Source organism: Macaca nemestrina, chromosome 5, assembly GCF_043159975.1.
Source record: "Macaca nemestrina isolate mMacNem1 chromosome 5, mMacNem.hap1, whole genome shotgun sequence".
NCBI lineage: Eukaryota > Metazoa > Chordata > Mammalia > Primates > Cercopithecidae > Macaca > Macaca nemestrina.
In genome coordinates, this window is record NC_092129.1 from 15,670,811 (window position 1) to 15,689,242 (window position 18,432).

The 18,432-nt window shown below is 42.8% G+C and overlaps 1 protein-coding gene and 1 non-coding gene across 5 annotated transcripts in view; one reads left to right on the plus strand and one right to left on the minus strand.

Moving 5' to 3' along the window:
* Window positions 1-18,432, plus strand: part of LOC105492078 (ribosome production factor 2 homolog) — a 47,333-nt gene that overhangs the window by 16,437 nt on the left and 12,464 nt on the right. For all 4 annotated transcript variants that reach the window (XM_071096319.1, XM_071096322.1, XM_071096318.1 and 1 more), the window contains 3 exons: window positions 751-832; window positions 3,391-3,467; window positions 11,948-12,047. In XM_071096319.1, the coding sequence (XP_070952420.1) occupies window positions 751-832; window positions 3,391-3,467; window positions 11,948-12,047 (259 nt within the window). The remainder of the gene's footprint in view (window positions 1-750; window positions 833-3,390; window positions 3,468-11,947; window positions 12,048-18,432) is intronic.
* LOC112428520 (U6 spliceosomal RNA) lies at window positions 12,176-12,279 on the minus strand. Its single transcript, XR_003020505.1, has one exon. It is a non-coding gene; the product is annotated as a U6 spliceosomal RNA (small nuclear RNA).

Consider the following 18,432-nt stretch of genomic DNA (forward strand, 5'->3'; position numbering starts at 1 on the left):
AGCTGCCTCAGCCTCCCAAAGTGCTGGGATTACAGGCATGAGCCACCTTACTGGGCCTCATGTGTTTTAAATGTATGCAATGATAGTAGTGATATCCTATGAGTTAAAGGGATTTGTTCAGCAAATGAACACTTGGTGTGCTATTCCAAAATGACAGCATAACAAAATAAATGGTTTCATTTTATTTATTAACTGAATAGTTTTCATGTATTCTTAGTCTTGAAATGTACATCTTTTCCCTAAGTACCCCAAATCAGAAAACTTGAAGTAAAAAGCTAGAAATACTTTTCCCCTGTATTTTCCTTTCTGGTTCATTAAGTCTTCATTAACTTCCACTGGGGAAAAAAAAAAAAAAAAAAACTGGTATAGTTTTTTGTTTTGTTTTGTTTTATTTTTTTGAGACAGTCTTACTCTGTCCCCCAGGTTGGAGGACGGTGTTGCATTCTCAGCTCACTGCAACCTCTGCCTTCTGGGTTCAAGTGATTCTCGTGCCTCAGCCACTAAGGTAGCTGGGATTACAGGCGTGTGCCGTCACACCTGGCTGTCTTTTGTATTTTTAGTAGAGACAGGGTCTTATCTTGTTGTCCAGGCTGGTCTCAAACTTCTGATCTCAAGCAATCCACTCACCTCGGCCTCCCAAGTGCTGGGATTACAGGTGTGAGCCACCGTGCCTGGCCTGAGTTTAAAGGTAAGATTCTTAAAGTTCTTAAATTTATGCGTTGACTAAATGGGATTTATTTGGTTTTATAGGAATTCTTTTCAAAGAAGTCAGATTGTTCTTTATTCATGTTTGGCTCCCATAATAAGAAGCGGCCAAATAATCTAGTAATAGGTAAGTATAATTTACTTTTTAATGTTTTCACTGTTAGAGTCAACTTGTTAGCAGCAGCGAATTCATATGGGTCTGGAGCAACTTGGTTCTTGCCTCTTCAGAGGAAATAATTCATCCAGGGGGCATAGGCAGAGTAAGAGACTGAGGGAATTATTTGAACAGGAGTGAAAGTTTATTAAAAAGTTTTAGAGCAGGGGCCTGGCATGGTGGTTCATGCCTGTAATCCCAGCCCTTTGGGAGGCTGAGGTGGGTGGATCATTTGAGGCCAGGAGTTCGAGACCAGCCTGGCCAACGTGGTGAAACCCTGTCTCTACTAAAAATACAAAAATTAGCCAGGCATGGTAGTGCATGCCTGTAGTCCCAACTACTGGGGAGGCTGAGGCATGAGAATTGCTTGAACCTAGAAGGTGGAGGTAGTAGTGAGCCAAGATGGCGCCACTGTTCTCCAGCCTGGGCGACGGAGTGAGACCCTGTCTCAAGGGAAAAAAAAAAGTTATAGAGCAGAAACAAAAGAAAGTAAAAGGAAGTAAAGTACCCTTGCAGCGCCAAGCAGGCAACTTGAAAGATTCAAGTGTGCTGTTTGACCTTTGACTTGGGGGCTTTATACGTTGGTATGCTTCAGGGGTTTGGCGTCTCTTCTCCCTTGGTTTTTCTTTTCTTCTTTTTTTTGTTTTCTGAGACGGAGTCTTGGTCTGCTCCATCGCCCAGACTGGAGTGCAATGGCTCAATCTCAGCTCACTGCAACCTCCACCTCCCGAGTTCAAGCAATTCTCCTGCCTCAGCCTCCTGAGTAGTTGGGACTATAGGTGCCCACCACCATGCCCAGCTAATTTTTGTATTTTTCGTAGAGATGGGGGTCTCACCATGTTGACCAGGCTGGTCTCAAACTCCTGACCTCAAGTGATCTGCCCACCTTGGCTTCCTGAAGTGCTGGGATTACAGGCATGAGCCAGCATGCCTCTCCTCCTACCTTGATTTTTCCTTGGGATGAGCTGTCTGCCTGTGCAGTGGCCTGCCAGCACTTGGGAGGGGCCACATGCACAGTGTGTTTATTGGAGTTATACATATGCTCATTTGAAGCATAGAGCAAGGTCATATACCAGTTAAAGTCTGCCATTTTGCCTCCTAGTGTGCGTGCTTGAGCCCACCCACCCAACTCCTGAGATCTTATTGGGAAGCTGCTGATTACTAGCCTCAGGTGTTATCTATTTCTTGGGAGCATGCCTCTCCTTGGCACTGGCTACAACCAATTATTATTTTAGAGAGACAGTTAAACAGCCACCTGACCATCACCTGATGGTTGCCTGACATTCCTGGTTGGGGTGGGGTGAGTGGGCAGCCTCTCCTGTCCCGTGCATGTCTGCCTATCTACTGTAACAAGCTCTGTGACTCAGATTAACTGATGGTATTGAGGGATCAGGAGTAATCAATAAGCTGTAAACTAGTTTGGTGGGGTTTTTTGGTTTTGTTTTCACCTTGTGACATTGAATAAAAAATTTTTAGATCATGCCAGGCACGATGGCTCACGCCTGTAAATCCAGCCCTTTGGGAGGCTGAGGTGGGTGGATCACTTGAGGTCAGGAATTTGAGACCAGCCTGACTAATATGGTGAAACCCTGTCTCCACTAAAAATGCAAAAAAATAGCCAGGCATGGTAGCACACACCTGTAATCCTAGTTACACGGGAGGCTGAGGGAGGAGAGTTGTTTGAACCAGGGAGGCGGAGGTTGCAGTGAGCTGAGATCATGCTATTGCATTCTAGCCTGGGTGACACAGCAAGACTTCGTCTCAAAAAAAAAAAAAAAAAAAAAAATTTATGTCAGTCTGCAAGTAAAGAATGGGGCATATAAATAAATATGACCCTACCGATACAGTGAAGTGCCACAAGTAAGAAAGAATATGAAAAGATTTCCTGGTAATTCATGTTTCTTAGAATGCCATTGCCTTCTGTCTCTGTTGGAATCAAATTCTGATTTAAACAGGAACCGTGGTCTCTTCGGGCTCTCAGCATCCCTGCCTACTGGGTTGTAGATGCAACATGATTACTTTATACTTGCATTGAGTGTCTCTGAGCTCCCACGTAGCATGGATCCATTGGAATTGGGGGAAAAAATTATCCTAAGCTGTAGATTTTTTTTTTAGTATGATATATATATGTACTAAATCAATATTAGAGTTAGTGTATCGACCCATGTAAATTAACCTTGCTCTAATATCTATTGAGTAAGTAGATTTGAAAATGAACCTTTGCCTCAGTGTATTGAGATTGAGTCTGGCATGCTCACTGGCTTAGGCAAGCCCTTTACCTTTTGTGGGCCATCATTTATTCTAGTATAAAATAAAGGAGTTGGGCTAGGTAATGTCTAAGATCCTTTCAATGACTAATATCATAACAATAAGTAGAGTTGAAAATGTAAGAAAGTGGGATATGTTTGCGGGATTATAGGGAGAAAGAAAAGAGGCAGATATTAGGACATTTTGAATACACAGCTCATGTGGGGATATGTAAGGTGGCTCTTTGGGAAAAATACATACTTAAAAATACATTTTCCTTCCAGGTCGTATGTATGACCACCATGTGCTGGATATGATTGAATTAGGTATTGAGAATTTCATCTCTCTAAAAGACATTAAGGTAAGATACTCATCATAGAAATGAAAAGTATTTTGTAATGCTTCTCTTGGCCAGTAGTGACATCTTGTGGTGAAGAGTAGATCAAGAACTTTGTGTTTTTATTTTGACATGCTCTAGGATAAAAATGCAATTTTATTTTACCTTTCTTTTAAAAAGAGGAATATATTTGTAGTGCATAGCAACATATGTGGACCTTGTGGCTGTTAGACTTCAGACTGTGGTTACTAATTCTTGTCTAGGCCATAGTTTAATTTTTTTTTGCTTTTTTCATAGTTTGAATTTATTTTTTATTTTTTTTTTTGTTTTATTTTATTTTTTTGAAACAGGGTCTCACTCTGTCACCCAGGCTGGAGACCAGTGGCATGAACATGGCTTACTCAGTCTCGACTTCCCGGGCTCAAGCAAGCCCCCACAGGGGCGTGCCAGCACGCCCAGCTAATTGTTTTGTATTTTTTTTTGTAGAGACAGGGTGTTGTCATGTTGCCCAAGCTGGTCTCAAATCCCTGAGCTCAAGGGCTCCCCCTGCCATGGTGTGAGCCAAAGCACCTGTAGGCCTATAGTTTAAATGCTGTCCTCTTCCTCTCAATTATCACAGCATCTATTTTATGGAACCTTAGAAAAACCTGTAGAATTTTCAAATTGAGTCCTCTTGTAAACCCAGGAAGCTCTGGCTGATTCTATAGTATTTTGGTTACTAACCACCAAATGGCAGCTCAGTTCACCCTTGGGGAGTTGTATCTTTTGTGTCATCTTTGTTTTAATGATAGTATGAAATAGAGTGTTCTAACTCGGCTCTTAGGTACAAATTGGGCTACTGTTCCCTCAGAACTCTGCTTCAGGCTTAATCTATCTTAGCAAATACATTATTTCACCTAGACCTCATAGCAATCTGGGTAAGGCCTAAGTAATTTTCTTTTTTGTATAGATTTGGAGATTGTGGCCCGTAGGGGTTTCACTGGTCAACTAGAATCACACATATGGTCAGTATAACCAAGATTAGGACTCCAGGGCTTTGGGAGAAGTGATATTATTGTTGGTAATAGAAAGTTATGTAACTACTGGCAGTTTATGGGTTTTTGAGGCTCATGGTCTAGTCGGAAGAATTGTAGCAAAAATATATAATTACTCTTTTCCCTGCCTGACTTTAAGAGAGGACATGCTTTCCAGGTTTGGGTAGAATTCCTGTACTAAGCAACTTTATCCCATGAGTTTGGAAAAAAAAGGTTCTTACCAGATCCCCATTTAGTCAGTCACCCCAGTTTCCTCAGGTACAGGTGGAACAGTGGTCTGAAATTGGATTTAGAGGCAGAACACTTGGATTTGAGGCCTGTCTTGGCTATTTAGATGACATTTGTGACCTGACAAGTTAATGGCTTCCTTAACCTTCAATTGCAATCACATATAAAATAAGTATAACAACATCAAATGAGATAATATATGTGAAAGTGCTTATCAGTAAAGATAATATTTTGGGAAGTATTTTGTAAAGTATATAAACTGTGATGCTTGATTATGGTGGAAACCCTCATATTATTTTCTTTCTGTTTTTTTTCTTTGGAGACAGGGTCTCGCTCTGTCACCTAGGCTGGGGTGTAGTAGTACGATCTCAGTTCACTGCACCCTTGACCTCCTGGGCTTAAGCAATCCTCCTACCTCAGCCTCCCAGGTAGCTGGGACTATAGGTGTGTGCCACTTCACCTGGCTAATTTTTTTTTTTTGTAAAGACAAGCTCTCACAGTGTTGCCCAGACTGGTCCCAAACTCCTGGACTCAGGAGATCCTCCTGCCTCAGCCTCCCGAAGTGCTGGGGTGCCCAGCTGTCATATTATTATAGTGTCTCTTTGGGAGCATGCACAAATCTCTGGAGATGACCAGCGTAACCCCATTTCACCTTTACCACTGCTACTAGCTTATCACCAGCTTAGTGGGAGGGAGCACTGGCTAATGAGCACATGCCAGCCCCTCTAGTCTTTCCATTTCACTTCCAAAGCAATGAAATATTTCATTCACTGTGCAGCTTCTAAACTGGACCACAGTCCAGGCTCTCATGCCTGTAAGCCCATCACTTTGGGAGGCCCTGGCAGGAGGATTACTTGAGGCCAGGAATTTGAGACAAGCCTGGGCAACATAGCGAGACCTTGTCTCGTATATGTATAAAGTAAACCGGCTAGGCGCAGTGGCTCACACCTGTAATCCCAGTAGTTTGGGAGGCCAAGGCAGGCAGATCACCTGAGCTCAGGAGTTCGAGACCAGCCTGGCCAACATGGCGAAGCCCCATCTCTACTAAAAATAAAAAAATTAGCCAGGCATGGTGGTGCATGCCTGTAATCCCAGCTACTTGGGAGGCTGAAGCATGAGAATCTCTTGAACCCGGGAGGTGGAGGTTGCAGTGAGCCGAGATCATGCCACTGCACTCCAGCCTGGGCGACGGAGCAAGACTTTGTCTAAAAAAAAGAAAATAAAAAAGTAAACTGGACCACAAAACCATTATTACCAGGTTTCATTTCTTTTTTTGTTTTCTAGAGGCAAGGTCTCACTCTGTTGCCCAGGTTGGAGTACAGTGGTGGGATCACCGCTCACTGCAGCCTTGAATTCTGGGCTCAGGCTATTATCCTGCCTCAGTCTCCTGAGTAGCTAGGACTGTAGGTGTGTGCCACCCAGCCCCGCCAAAATTTTTTTTTTTTTTTTTTAAGAAATGGGGTCTCACCATGTTGCCCTGGCTGGTCTCAAACTCCTGAGTTCAAGCGATCCTTCCGCCTTGGCCTCCCCAACCACTGGGATTACAGACATGAACCACTGCACCCAGCCCAGGTCTCATTCTAAACAAGAACCGTTTAAATTGAACACTACATTTTCACTCATGGAGTATATATATAACTATAAATTTTATTAATTGAAAATGTCCTTACATTGGCAATTCTTACGTGTACTCAGACTTATTAGGCAGTCCTTTTTTTTTTTTGAGATGGAGTTTTGCTCTTGTGGCCTAGGCTGGAGTGCAGAGTGGCATGATCTTGGCTCACTACAACCTCTGCCTCCCAGGTTCAAGCAATTCTCCTGCCTCAGCCTCCCAAGTTGCTGGGATTACAGGCGCCCACCACCACGCCTGGCTAATTTTTGTATTTTTAGTAGAGACGGAGTTTTACCATGTTGGCCAGGCTAGTCTTGAACTCCTGATCTCAGGTGATCCACCTGCCTCAGCCTCCCAGAGTGCTGGGATTACAGGCGTAAGCCACCGTACCCGGCCCTAGTCTTTCACTTTTTACCTCTTTTTTTTTTTTTTTTTTTTTTTAATTTTCTAACACCGGTGTCACCAATACCCCATTATTTGATTACAGATTTATATTTTTAATTTGTTTTGGTACACTTTCCTTTATCTTCCCTTTACTTCTCCTTTGTTTTTGTTTTTTTTTTTTTTTTTGAGACGGAGTCTTGCTGTGTCGCCCAGGCTGGAGTGCAGTGGCCGGATCTCAGCTCACTGCAAGCTCTGCCTCCCGGGTTTTTACGCCATTCTCCTGCCTCAGCCTCCCGAGTAGCTGGGACTACAGGCGCCCGCCACCTCGCCCGGCTAGTTTTTTGTATTTTTTAGTAGAGACGGAGTTTCACCGTGTTAGCCAGGATGGTCTCGAACTCCTGACCTCGTGATCCGCCCGTCTCGGCCTCCCAAAGTGCTGGGATTACAGGCTTGAGCCACTGCGCCCGGCAACTTCTCCTTTGTTTTTAAGATGTTTTGCTAGGTATTTCTTACCTCACCTACCTACTTTTGTTGCCAACCCTCTTTCCTCCGTTAACTTGTCCGTCTCCTCCACCATCCCCACCAGACAGAGTCTTGCTCTGTCACCCAGGCTAGAGTGCAGTGGCACGATCTCGTCTCACTGCAACATCCGCCTCCCTGGTTCAAGCAATTCTCCTTCCTCAGCCTCCCAAGTAGTTGGGATTACAGGTGCCTGCCACCATGCCCGGCTAATTTTTTTGTATTTTTAGCAGATACAATGAGAATATTTAACTCTTTAAACAAACTCAATGAGAATATTTAATATTAGACTCTACCAGGAAATTGAGTATTCTAGGAGCCTGTTTTCTCAAGATGGCCATACATCGAAGGATGATTATATTGAATGAAATAAGACTAGCCTGGACAACATAGTGAGACAAATTAGCCTTGCATGGTGGCATGTGCCTGCAGTCCCATCTACTTGAGAGGCTGAGGTGAGAGGATCGCTTGAGCCCAGGAGTTTAAGGTTGCTGGGAGCTATGATCGCTCCACTGCACTCTAGCCTGAGTAACAGAGTGAGGCATCACGTCTCCCTCACCGACAGAGTTTCACTCTTGTTGGCCAGGCTGGAGTGCAGCAGCCCAATTTCGGCTCACTGCAACCTCCGCCTTCCGGGTTAAGGAGATTCTCCTGCCTCAGCCTCCTGAGTAGCGGGATTACAGGTGTGTGCCACCACACCCAGCTGATTTTTGAATTTTTAGTGGAGACGGAGTTTCACCGTGTTAGTCAGGCTAGTCTTGAACTCCTGACCTCAGGTGATCCACCCACTTTTGGCCTCCCAAAGTGCTGGAATTATAGATGTGAGCCACCGCCCCCAGCCAGTTCATCTGTTGTAGACTCCTACCTAGTTCAGGGTCTTCATGATGTGCATGTGACTAGCATTTTTTTTTTTTTTTGGAAATGGAGTCTCACACTGTCGCCCAGGCTGGAGTGCAATGGCGTGATCTTGCCTCACTGCAACCTCCACCTCCTGGATTCACGCGATTCTCCTGCCTCAGCCTCCCAAGTAGCTGGGATTACAGGCGCACACTACCATCCCCGGCTAATTTTTTGTATTTTTAGTAGAGACGGAGTTTCACTATGTTGGCCAGACTGGTCTCGAACTTCTGACCTCGTGATCCACCTGCCTTGGCCTCTCAGAGTGCTAGGATTAGAGGCATGAGCCACCGTGCCCGGCCGTGACTAGTGTTTTTAAAAAATGGAATAGAGTAAAAAATATCAGTGCTGTATGTATTAAGTATTGGTGGGTTTTTTTGGGTTTTTTTGTTTTTTTTTTTTGTTTTTGAGACAGGGTCTTGCTTTGTCCCCCAGACTGGAGTGCAGTGGTGCTATCTCAGCTCACTGCAACCTCCACCCCAAGGTTCAAGCGATTCTCTTGCCTCAGCCTCCCAAGTAGCTGGGATTACAGGCATGCGCCACCACGCCCGGCTAATTTTTGTACCTTTAATAGAGATGGGGTTTCACCATGTTGGCCAGGTTGGTCTCAAACTTCTTACCTCAAGTGATCTACCCACCTCAGCCTTCCAAAGTGCTGGGATTACAGGTGTGAGCCACCGTGCCCAGCCAATTACTATTTCACATAACTTTGATTTGTATTTGTATGATGTGTATACTGGGTGACAACTTCAATTTTTTTTTTTTTTTTTTTTTTTTACTGTGCATTGTGGTCAGGATGGTTTGGAAGCCAAAAGTAGTTGTTGATGATGCTGTGCTTTTTGTTCCCTTCTGTACACCTAAATAGACTCTATAGACCTAGGGTCGGACTGGCATGGCTGGAGCGTGGAAGACCGGTTAGATCTGGAATGTCCTTTCAGCTTCTCTATCAGACAGACAGATGTTAGGCACATCTCCATCTCCTAAGTAGAGACCGTTGAGGTTCCGGGTTTGGAAGTAGAGAATGTCAACAAGAGTGGTCATGGTGAGCAGCAAAGCAACAGGTGACCTCTGGTCCTAGGGCAGAGGGTGTTTGGTTTTTGTACTGTTTTTGTTTTGTTTTGTTGCTGGATTTTGGATAGCCCTTGATTTTTGGTCAGAACAGAGAATTTATAGGAAGCCCAGACCAAGTCATTCACCTTCCTCCATAAATTACTCACTCAGTTAAAGAATTGTTATTCTTTCATTATTTGCCTCTTTGGTGGCTTCTAAATCCTCTTTTTAATCACATCACATTCTATTTGGTGTAAAAAATCTATAACTGGTGAAAATACTTTTTATAGTAAGAGTTTCAACACTGCTGATGAGAATTGGCCTATACTTTCTATAGCTTATATAAAATTACATTGCTTCTCATGTGAATGTCTAGTTGGTAGTTTAACTTAGCCTTCATTTTATTTTTATTTATTTATGTTTTTGAGGGTCTCACTCTGTCCCAGGCTGGAGTGTAGTGGCGTGAGCACGGCTCACGGCAGCCTGGACTTCCCCGGGCTCTGGTGATCCTTCCACCCCAGCCTCCCAAGTAGCTGGGACCATAGATGTGCACCACCACGCCTGGCTAATTGTTTTGTGTTTTGTTTGTTGTTGTTTTTTTTTTGAGACAGAGTCTCTGTCGCCGAGGCTGGACTGCTGTGGCACTATCTCAGCTCACTGCAACCTCCACCTCCCATGTTCAAGTGATTTTCCTGTCTCAGCCTTTCAAGTAGCTGGGACTATAGGCACATACCCCTGCACCTGGCTAATTTTTATATTTTTTAGTAGAGACAGGGTTCCACCATGTTTGCCAGGCTGGTCTCAAACTCCTAACCTCAAGTGATGCGCCTGCCTCGGCCTCCTAAAGTGCTGGGATTATAAGGGTCAGTCACCGTGCCCAGCCTGTTTTATATTTTTTTGTAGAGACCGCGTTTCCCAGGCTGGTCTCAAACTCCTGGGCTCAAGCGATCTGCCCATCTTGGCCTCCTAAAGTGCTGGGATTACAAGTGTAAGCCACCATACCTAGCCTATAGCCTTCATTTTTTTTTTTTAATTGAGACAGCATCTTGCTCTATCACCCAAGCTAGAGTGCAGTGGCATGATCTTGGCTCACTACAAGCTCTGTTTCCTGGATTCAAGCGATTCTCCTGCCTCAGCTTCTGGAGTAGCTGGGACTACGGGCGTGTGCCACCACGCCCAGCCAACTTTTGCTATTTTTAGTAGAGACAGGGTTTCACCATGTTGGCCAGGCTGGTCTCGAACTCCTGACCTCAAGTGGTCAGCCAGTCTCTGCCTCTGGAAGTGCTAGGATTACAGGCGTGAACCACTGTGCCCAGTCCATAGCCTTCATTTTAAAATACTTTTTATAAGATATAGTAGGAAAGGTACAGTGGTACAAATAAATTATAATTAAATTTATTTACTCATTGAGACAAGGTCTCGCTCAGTCACCCAGGCTGGAGTACAGTGGCACGATCATGGCTTACTGCAGCTTCCACCTTCTGGGCTCAAGCGATCCTCCAACCTCATGTTCCGAGTGTCTGAGACCATGGGCGCTCACCAACATGCCCAGCTAATTTTTAAAAGTTGTTTTTGGCCGGGTGTGGTGGCTCATGCCTGTAATCCCACCACTTTGGGAGGCCAAGACCAGTGGATCACTTGAGGTCGGGAGTTCGAGACCAGCCTGACCAACATGGAGCTGTCTCTACTAAAAATACAAAATTAGCCAGGCGTGGTGGTGCATGCCTGTAATCCCAGCTACTTGGGAGGCAGAGGTTGCAGTGAGCCAAGATAGCACCATTGCGCTCCAGCCTGGGTAGCAGGAGTGAAACTCCATTTCAAAACAAAGGTTTTTGTAGAGATGAGGTCTCACTGTGTTGCCCAGGCTGCTCTTGAACTCACTCCTGGCCTCAGGCCGTCTTCCTGCTTTGGCCTCCCAAAGTGCTGGGTTTATAGGCATGAGCCATCACACCTGGCCTTAAATTTATTTTGATTCAGGGATGCTGGCCATCAGAAGGCTCTTTTGGTTAGTTGGTTGTATTGTGTTGTGTTGTGTTTTGCTTTTGCAAGTGTAACTTTTAATTTTATTCTTTGCATAGACTAATGTTTAAAAAGCCCGTTACATCATTCTTTTGCCATATTTTATTTGCTAATGTAAATGAATGGGACAAAGAATGGTTTTTTTAGTATAGAAGTCTAGAAGCTTAAAAACGTCATCTTAGCCAGGCCTGCACCTTTAGCCCAGATACTTGGAGGATGTCTTAAGCCCAAGAGTTTGAGTCCAGACTAGGCAACACAGCGAGAGCCTGTCTCTTTAAAAAAAAATCCCACCTCTGTTTTTACCTCTAATATCAGTATTCACAGACATAGTTTTAGAACAGTTAAAATGTGAAAACAAATTAGTGTAAAGTACCGACTACTTTAAAATCAGTATAGGCCAGTCACCGTGGTTCTCACCTATAATCCCAGCATTTTGGGAGGCCGAGGCAGGTGGATCATTTGAGGTCAGGAGTTTGAGACCAGCGTAACCAGCATGATGAAACCCAGTCTGTACGAAAAATACAAAAAATTAACTGGGAATGGTGGCATGCACCTGTAGTCCCAGCTACTTGGGAGACTGAGGCAGGAGAATTGCTTGAACCCGGGAGGTGGAGGTTGCAGTGAGCTGAGACTGCGCCACTGCACTCCAGCCTGGATGACAGAGTGAGACTCCATGTCAAAAATAATAATATAATAATAAATCAGTATGTAAACAGTTTAGACTTTGGTAATTATATAATTGCATTTTTTTTTTTTTTTAGAACAGTAAATGTCCTGAGGGAACAAAACCCATGCTAATATTTGCTGGTGATGATTTTGATGTAACAGAAGATTATAGAAGACTAAAAAGTCTTCTTATTGGTAAGTATTTTAGCATTTATTATCTTCAGAGTAGCTCAGGAAGGCAGTCTCAGACTGTCACTGGTGGCAGTTTGCCACTTTAGGTTTGTAACTTCTTTTTTCTCTTATTTTAAAAATAATATATACTGAAAATAATGGAGTGCTTCACAAATTTGTGGGCCATCCTTGCACAGGGGCCATACTAATCTCTGTGTGCTCCCAGTTTTGGTATATGTGCTGCCGAAGTGAGCACAGCTTCTTTTTCCTCCTTTTTTTGGACCTTTTTCTTTTTTTTCCCCCTTACCAGCAGCAAGAAAGTACCTAAGTGTCTCAGGAGAGTTAAAGCAGCTGTTGTACTGTGCAGATGATTATTTCCCAATGTGTTAGTAACTTAGGTATTACTTACATAGTGTTTTATAAAATTCCTGCACCCATCTCCTGTCATTCCTAGCATCATTTAAAATTAAATTTAGAAAGTTGAGGGATTAAAATTTCAAGATTGTATGTATCACTGACTTCCAACTCAAAAACCTTAATTAGTTTTTCTGAGTTGAATATACAAGGCCTTTCACAACATATAACCAATGTAACTTGGCCTTCTTGATCTCCTACTTCTTTTTTCCATTAGAAAGGGTTTATTGCCAATATATTATTCACATTTCTGTTGTCTATTCTGGTATTACTCTTACTAATCCAGTTTCTACTAATTCATTTCAGTGTCAGATCGTCAAGTTTCTTTTCTTCTCCAGGAAGCCCTCAGTGACCTTCCTGGCTCCTTTTTTTTTTTTAAAGATGGAGTCTTGCTCTGTTGCCCAGGCTGGAGAGCAATGATGTGATCTCGGCTCACTGCAACCTCCACCTCCCGGGTTCAAGCAATTCTCCTGCCTCAGCCTCCCAGGTAGCTGGGATTACAGGCTCCTGCCACCATGCCTCGCTAATTTTATTTTATTTTTTTTAATTTTTAGTAGAGATGGGGTTTTGCCATGTTGGCCAGGCTGGTCTTGAATTACTAACGCCACGTAATCCACCCTCCTTGGCCTCCCAAAGTGCTGGGATTACAGGTATGAGCCACTGCGACAGGCCCCGGCTCATTTTTACTTTATTACCATCATCATCCTAAGTGCCAGGCATATAGTAGGCACTTCATATACACTGCTTCATTCTAACAAGAACCTCGCGAGGTTGTTCTACAGATAACCCACACCTAGTGAACTATGCTAGTTCTTAATGATTTGTGTAATGAATGTAAGGACTACATCCTTTTCTGTTTTTTTCTCCTTTATGAGACAAGTCGTGCTCTGATGCCCAGGCTGGAGTGCAGTAGCTTAATCATGGCTCACTGCAGCCTCAACCTCCCGGACTCAAGTGATCCTCCTACCTCAGCCTCCTAAGTAGCTGGGACCATAGACATATGCCACCATACCTGGCTAATTTTTAAAATTTTTTGTTAAGACGGGGTCTCACTGTGTTGCCCAGGCTGGTCTTGAACTTCATGACTTAAGCAATCCTCCCACCTCAACCCCTCAGAGTGCTGGGATTACAGGTGTGAGCCACTACACCCAGCCTCCATGATTTTTAAAAGGTTACTAATACTTAGCATTCCGCGATTCTATTTGCCAGCTCTTTTATACCTCTAGAAAGTAATTTAATTTTCCAAGAGATTGGTACTAATTTAAAGGGTCTAGGGGGTCTGTGTCTCTGTCTCTCAGTTTTTTTTTTTTTTTTTGGAGACAGCATCTTGCTCTGTCATTCAGGCTGGAGTGTACTGGTGTGATCACGCCTTACTGCAGCCTCAACCTTTTGAGCTCAAGCAGTCCTCTACCTCCTGAGCAGCTGGGACTACAGGTTCACACCACCATGCCCAGCTAGTTTTTATTTTAATTTTTTGTAGAGATGGGGGTCTCTCTATATTGCCCAGGCCGGTCTTGAACTCCTGAGCTCAAGCGATCCACCTGCCTCAGCTTTCCAAAGTGCTGAGATTACAGGCATGAGCCCCTGCACCTAGCTCTCTCCAATTTAAGAAAATCTTACTGAATTTTTTGCTTCTTTTCCCTCATGGGGTTTGAGAGATTCAGCTTTTCCTGCACAGTGCACTGTTACTCTCAAAGCAGCAGTCTTTTATGTTCCTATTTCACCTCAGTGTTGATAGCCACGAGGCCTCCATCTAATGCTCAGTGGCATTTTCTACGTTATTCCATTTGAGCTTTTCTTGCACCATGCTTACAGGCTTATGCTACACTTTTTGTTACCCTTCTTTTAAATTTTTATGTACTTTGCCCTAGATCACTTTTGAAAAATTGATGGCATATAAAGTTAAGTTGTATACACATGCTTTACAAATCTGAGCCCACCAAAAAAACTTTGTGACAAACATATTGCTTTCATTTTTTCTTTTTGGGATTATTTTTGGTCTTTATTATCAGGATTATAATTTTTAGGGGAAAAAACCCAGTCACCCATTCTTGGCATTGTAATTTTTAGAACTTATTTCCCTTATTAAAGAACCACTATTATCTGTTTAATCTTTACAAAAGTTCTTGAGTTCAATGGCATTCCCATTTTACAGATGGGAAAACAAACAGGGGCTCTGAGAACTTAAATGAGAGCTATTAAGTAGGTAAAGCCGAGTTGAAACCTAAAGTTTCCAAAGCCTGAGCTTTTCTTCCCCTACTGTCCATCTTGCCTGTGGTGAACATATTCCCATGATCCCTTCTAGAATCTTTCTAGGTTCTTATCCACATTTTCCATGAATTCGTACATGAAAGACAATGACCAATATTTCCTTCTCTCAATATTATATATCCCAAATTATCAAGGCTATTTTTTTTTTTTTTTTTTTTTGGAGATGGAGTCTCACTCTGTCGCCCTGGTGTGATCTCAGCTCACTGCAACCTCCACCTCCCAGGTTCAAGCAATTCTCCTGCCTTAGCCTCTTTAGTACCTGGGACCACGGTTACATACCACCACACCCAGCTAATTTTTTATATTTTTAGTAAAGGCTGGGTTTCACCATGTTGGCCAGGCTGGTCTTGAACTCCTGACCTCAAGTGATCTGCCTGCCTTGGCCTCCCAAAATGCTGAGATTATAGACGTGAGCCACCGTGCCTGGCCAAGGATATTTTTCCAACCAAACTGTCAGCCAGATTTTCAGCTAAGATTTCCATTACTTGTACTCCATTGACCCCGATTTTTTACCTTTTTCTCTTTCCCCTAGGTCTCCCATATAATTGTTTATTGTCAGTGAGGCAGATACTTATAATTTGTTATAACAGAGAGAGCTTTTGTTTGCATTTGTTTAAATGTTTGTTGTATTTTAATAAGCCCCACCTTCTCATTATTTTGTGCTTCCACTAGATGGCAGGAATAATCACATAATGCAGTGATGAGTGGAAGGGAGTGAAAACCAAAAAGGAATCTGTACAGAAGCAGAAAGGTAGAAGATGAACAGATTCAGACTGTAGGGCACTAAGGGAAGTTGGGTTTTCAGTATAAATATGAAGTAAAACAACTGCTCCTTGGTTTATGTTGTGTGTTCAAATGAAATATCAGTAGGGAGCAAGAAATGTATGAAGGGCTTTCATTTAGGAAGCTCCTTTTCTTTTTTTTTCTTGGCCAAAAAGAAAAATTGACCTTTTTTTTCATGCAAGATACCCATTTTGTTCATTCTGAATTTGTTTGCATCTTTTTTTTTTTTTTTTTTTTTTTTTTGAGACAGGGTCTCACTCTGTTGCCCAGGCTGGAGTGCAGTGGCACAATCATGGCTCATTGTAGCCTCAACTTCCTGGTCTCAAACGATCCTCCTACCTCATTCCCCTCAGTAGCTAGGATCCCAGGTAGATGTCATCACACCCAGCTAATTTTTTTTTTATTTCTTGTAGACATGAGGTCTTGCTACATTGCTTGGGCTGGTCTCAGAGTCCTAGACTCAAGCAGCCCTCCAGCCTCAGCCTCCCAAAGTTGGAGTTGTGAGCCAGTGTGCCTGGCCTATTCTTCCCTTCTTAAATGGTAGCATATTATTTATGTGGTTTTTTTAAAATTTGGAGTAGAGGAATTTTTAATTCTGATTTTCATTATATAATTGAGAAAACTGAGGCCTGAAGAGGTGAGTAGCTTTTCTAAGGTCATGCATTTACCAAGTGGCATATTAAAGTTTTGAATTTAGGTATTTTTATAGTACATGCTTTTATTTCTTATTTGTTTAGTTTTTGAGATGGAGTCTCACTCTGTCGCCCAGGCTAGAGTGCAATGGTGCAATCTCGGCTCACTGCAACCTCTGCATCAGCTGTTCAAGCGATTCTTCTGCCCCAGCCTCCTGAGTAGCTGGGATTACAGGCATTCACCACCATGCCTGGATAATTTTTGTATTTTTTGTAGAGATGGGTTTTTGCCACGTTGGCCAGGCTGGTCTCGAACTCCTGGCCTCAGGTGATCCACCCATCTTGGCCTCCCAAAGTGCTGGGATTATAGGCATGAGCCACCATGCCCAGCCATGCTTTTATTTATACAGTATTATTATACTTCAGGTTCTCAGGTTCATAAAGTTGTTTATCATACTTCTTGGTCAAAATCCTTACAATGTATGTACCACTTGCATGAGATCGTTCCCAACTAGAAATGATCTTTCTCTCCTCAGAACTTCCAGAATGGTTTATACTGTTCTCCTTTAATGTGCTATTTTAAATTGCAGTTGTTTGTATGTATTCATATCTACCTAGAATGCGGGGCTCCTGGTAGAAAGATGCTATATGTCATTTATCATTATGCATAATAGGTGCTCTGGTAGAATTTGTTAAGTGAATGGATTCTTGCCAATGGTATTCATGTATAAACAATACTCTGTTGTTTCTAGCCAGAAAATATCATGCTGTTAGCTGTATTTGCTTTCGGTTACTAAGTACTACCATTTATGCCCTCCCATTTTCATTCATTACTTGTTTGTGTTACCTTGATGATTTGCAAACTTTAGGGAAATTTCAGTTTGGCAGTTAAGAGAAATGTTGTAATAAAAGGATGACTACTTCAAACTATTGGATACAGACTGAAAATCCTTTTATATTCATAGTCTTAGAAATTTTGACCTATTAAAGAGTACTTTTCCATGTGCTTATTGTGTTCCTAAAGTTTTCTCCCAAAGCTTATGGAAAAAGCACAGATGCCCTGAAAATTTTGCATTATGAAAGTTGTTTCGGAGCAGACTGGAATGTACATATTGTTCCCCAGAACTACTCTGACTTCTGTAATGCCACACCAATGAGTGGGCTTGGCATTGGTGTGGCATTGCCGAAGCATAACTTGGCCACTGAAGGAGAGCCAGGCTTTGGCAAAATTATGGGAAAGCTCTTTATTATGATATTTAGATTAAAATATCTTGAAAAGTACAAACTTGTTTTATAAAAATGTCCCAGGCCAGGCGCATGGTGGCTCATGCCTGTAATCCCAACACTTTGAGAGACCAAGGCAGGAGGAGTGCTTGAGTCCAGGAGTTCGAAACCAGCCTGGGCAACATAGTGAGACCCCATCTCTATATAATATATGTATAAATATATGTAATATATGTACTTTTTTTAAATTAAAAATGTTCATTAGGGTTTTTTGTTTTTTTTCTCGTTTGGGGGAGTAGAGAAGGGTAATATATAAATGTGCCTGTACACTTGTGTTTGTTTTATACACATTAATGCTGATTTTTTTTTTTTTTTTTTTTGAGACTGAGTCTTGCCCTGTCACCCAGGCTGGAGAGTACAGTGACACGATCTCGGCTCACTGTAATCTCTGCCTCCCAGGTTCAAGTGATTTTCCTGCCTCAACCTCGCAAGTAGCTGGGACTACAGGCACGTGCCACCACACCCCGCTAATTTTTTGTAGTTTTAGTAGAGACGGGACTTCACTGTGTTAGCCAGGATGGTCTCAATCTCCTGACCTCGTGATTCGCCCGCCTCGGCCTCCCAAGATGACAGGCATGAGCCACCGCATCCGGCCTGTGATTTTCTTTTGGTTAACCACAAGAAGGGAAAAGCAGACAACAAAAGATGTGTACATCTGTGCACATGGAGATCATCTGCATCTTATGGGCTAATGGGAAGAGGGAAGGAAAATGCTAGGTGGCTACAGAATGGGACTAGAATAAAATTTCCTACTTACTACGTCACCTGCCTTGGGCAGCTCTTCCTAAGCAAACTTGGATACATTTTTATATAGAACTTTATCTTAGTCAAATGTTATTCATGAATTTCCATTTAGCCTTCTTGAGATTCGATTTTCTCAGCTGTAAAATTAAGGTATCACACTTGTTTTCCAAACTTCTTTCATAGCCAAGTCCGTGTAGTATCTATAGCGTGCAGTGCACTGGAGATTTTCTTTTAATTACTCCTCTTTTTATGTTACTGCTTGAGATGGGTTTTGCTCTGTC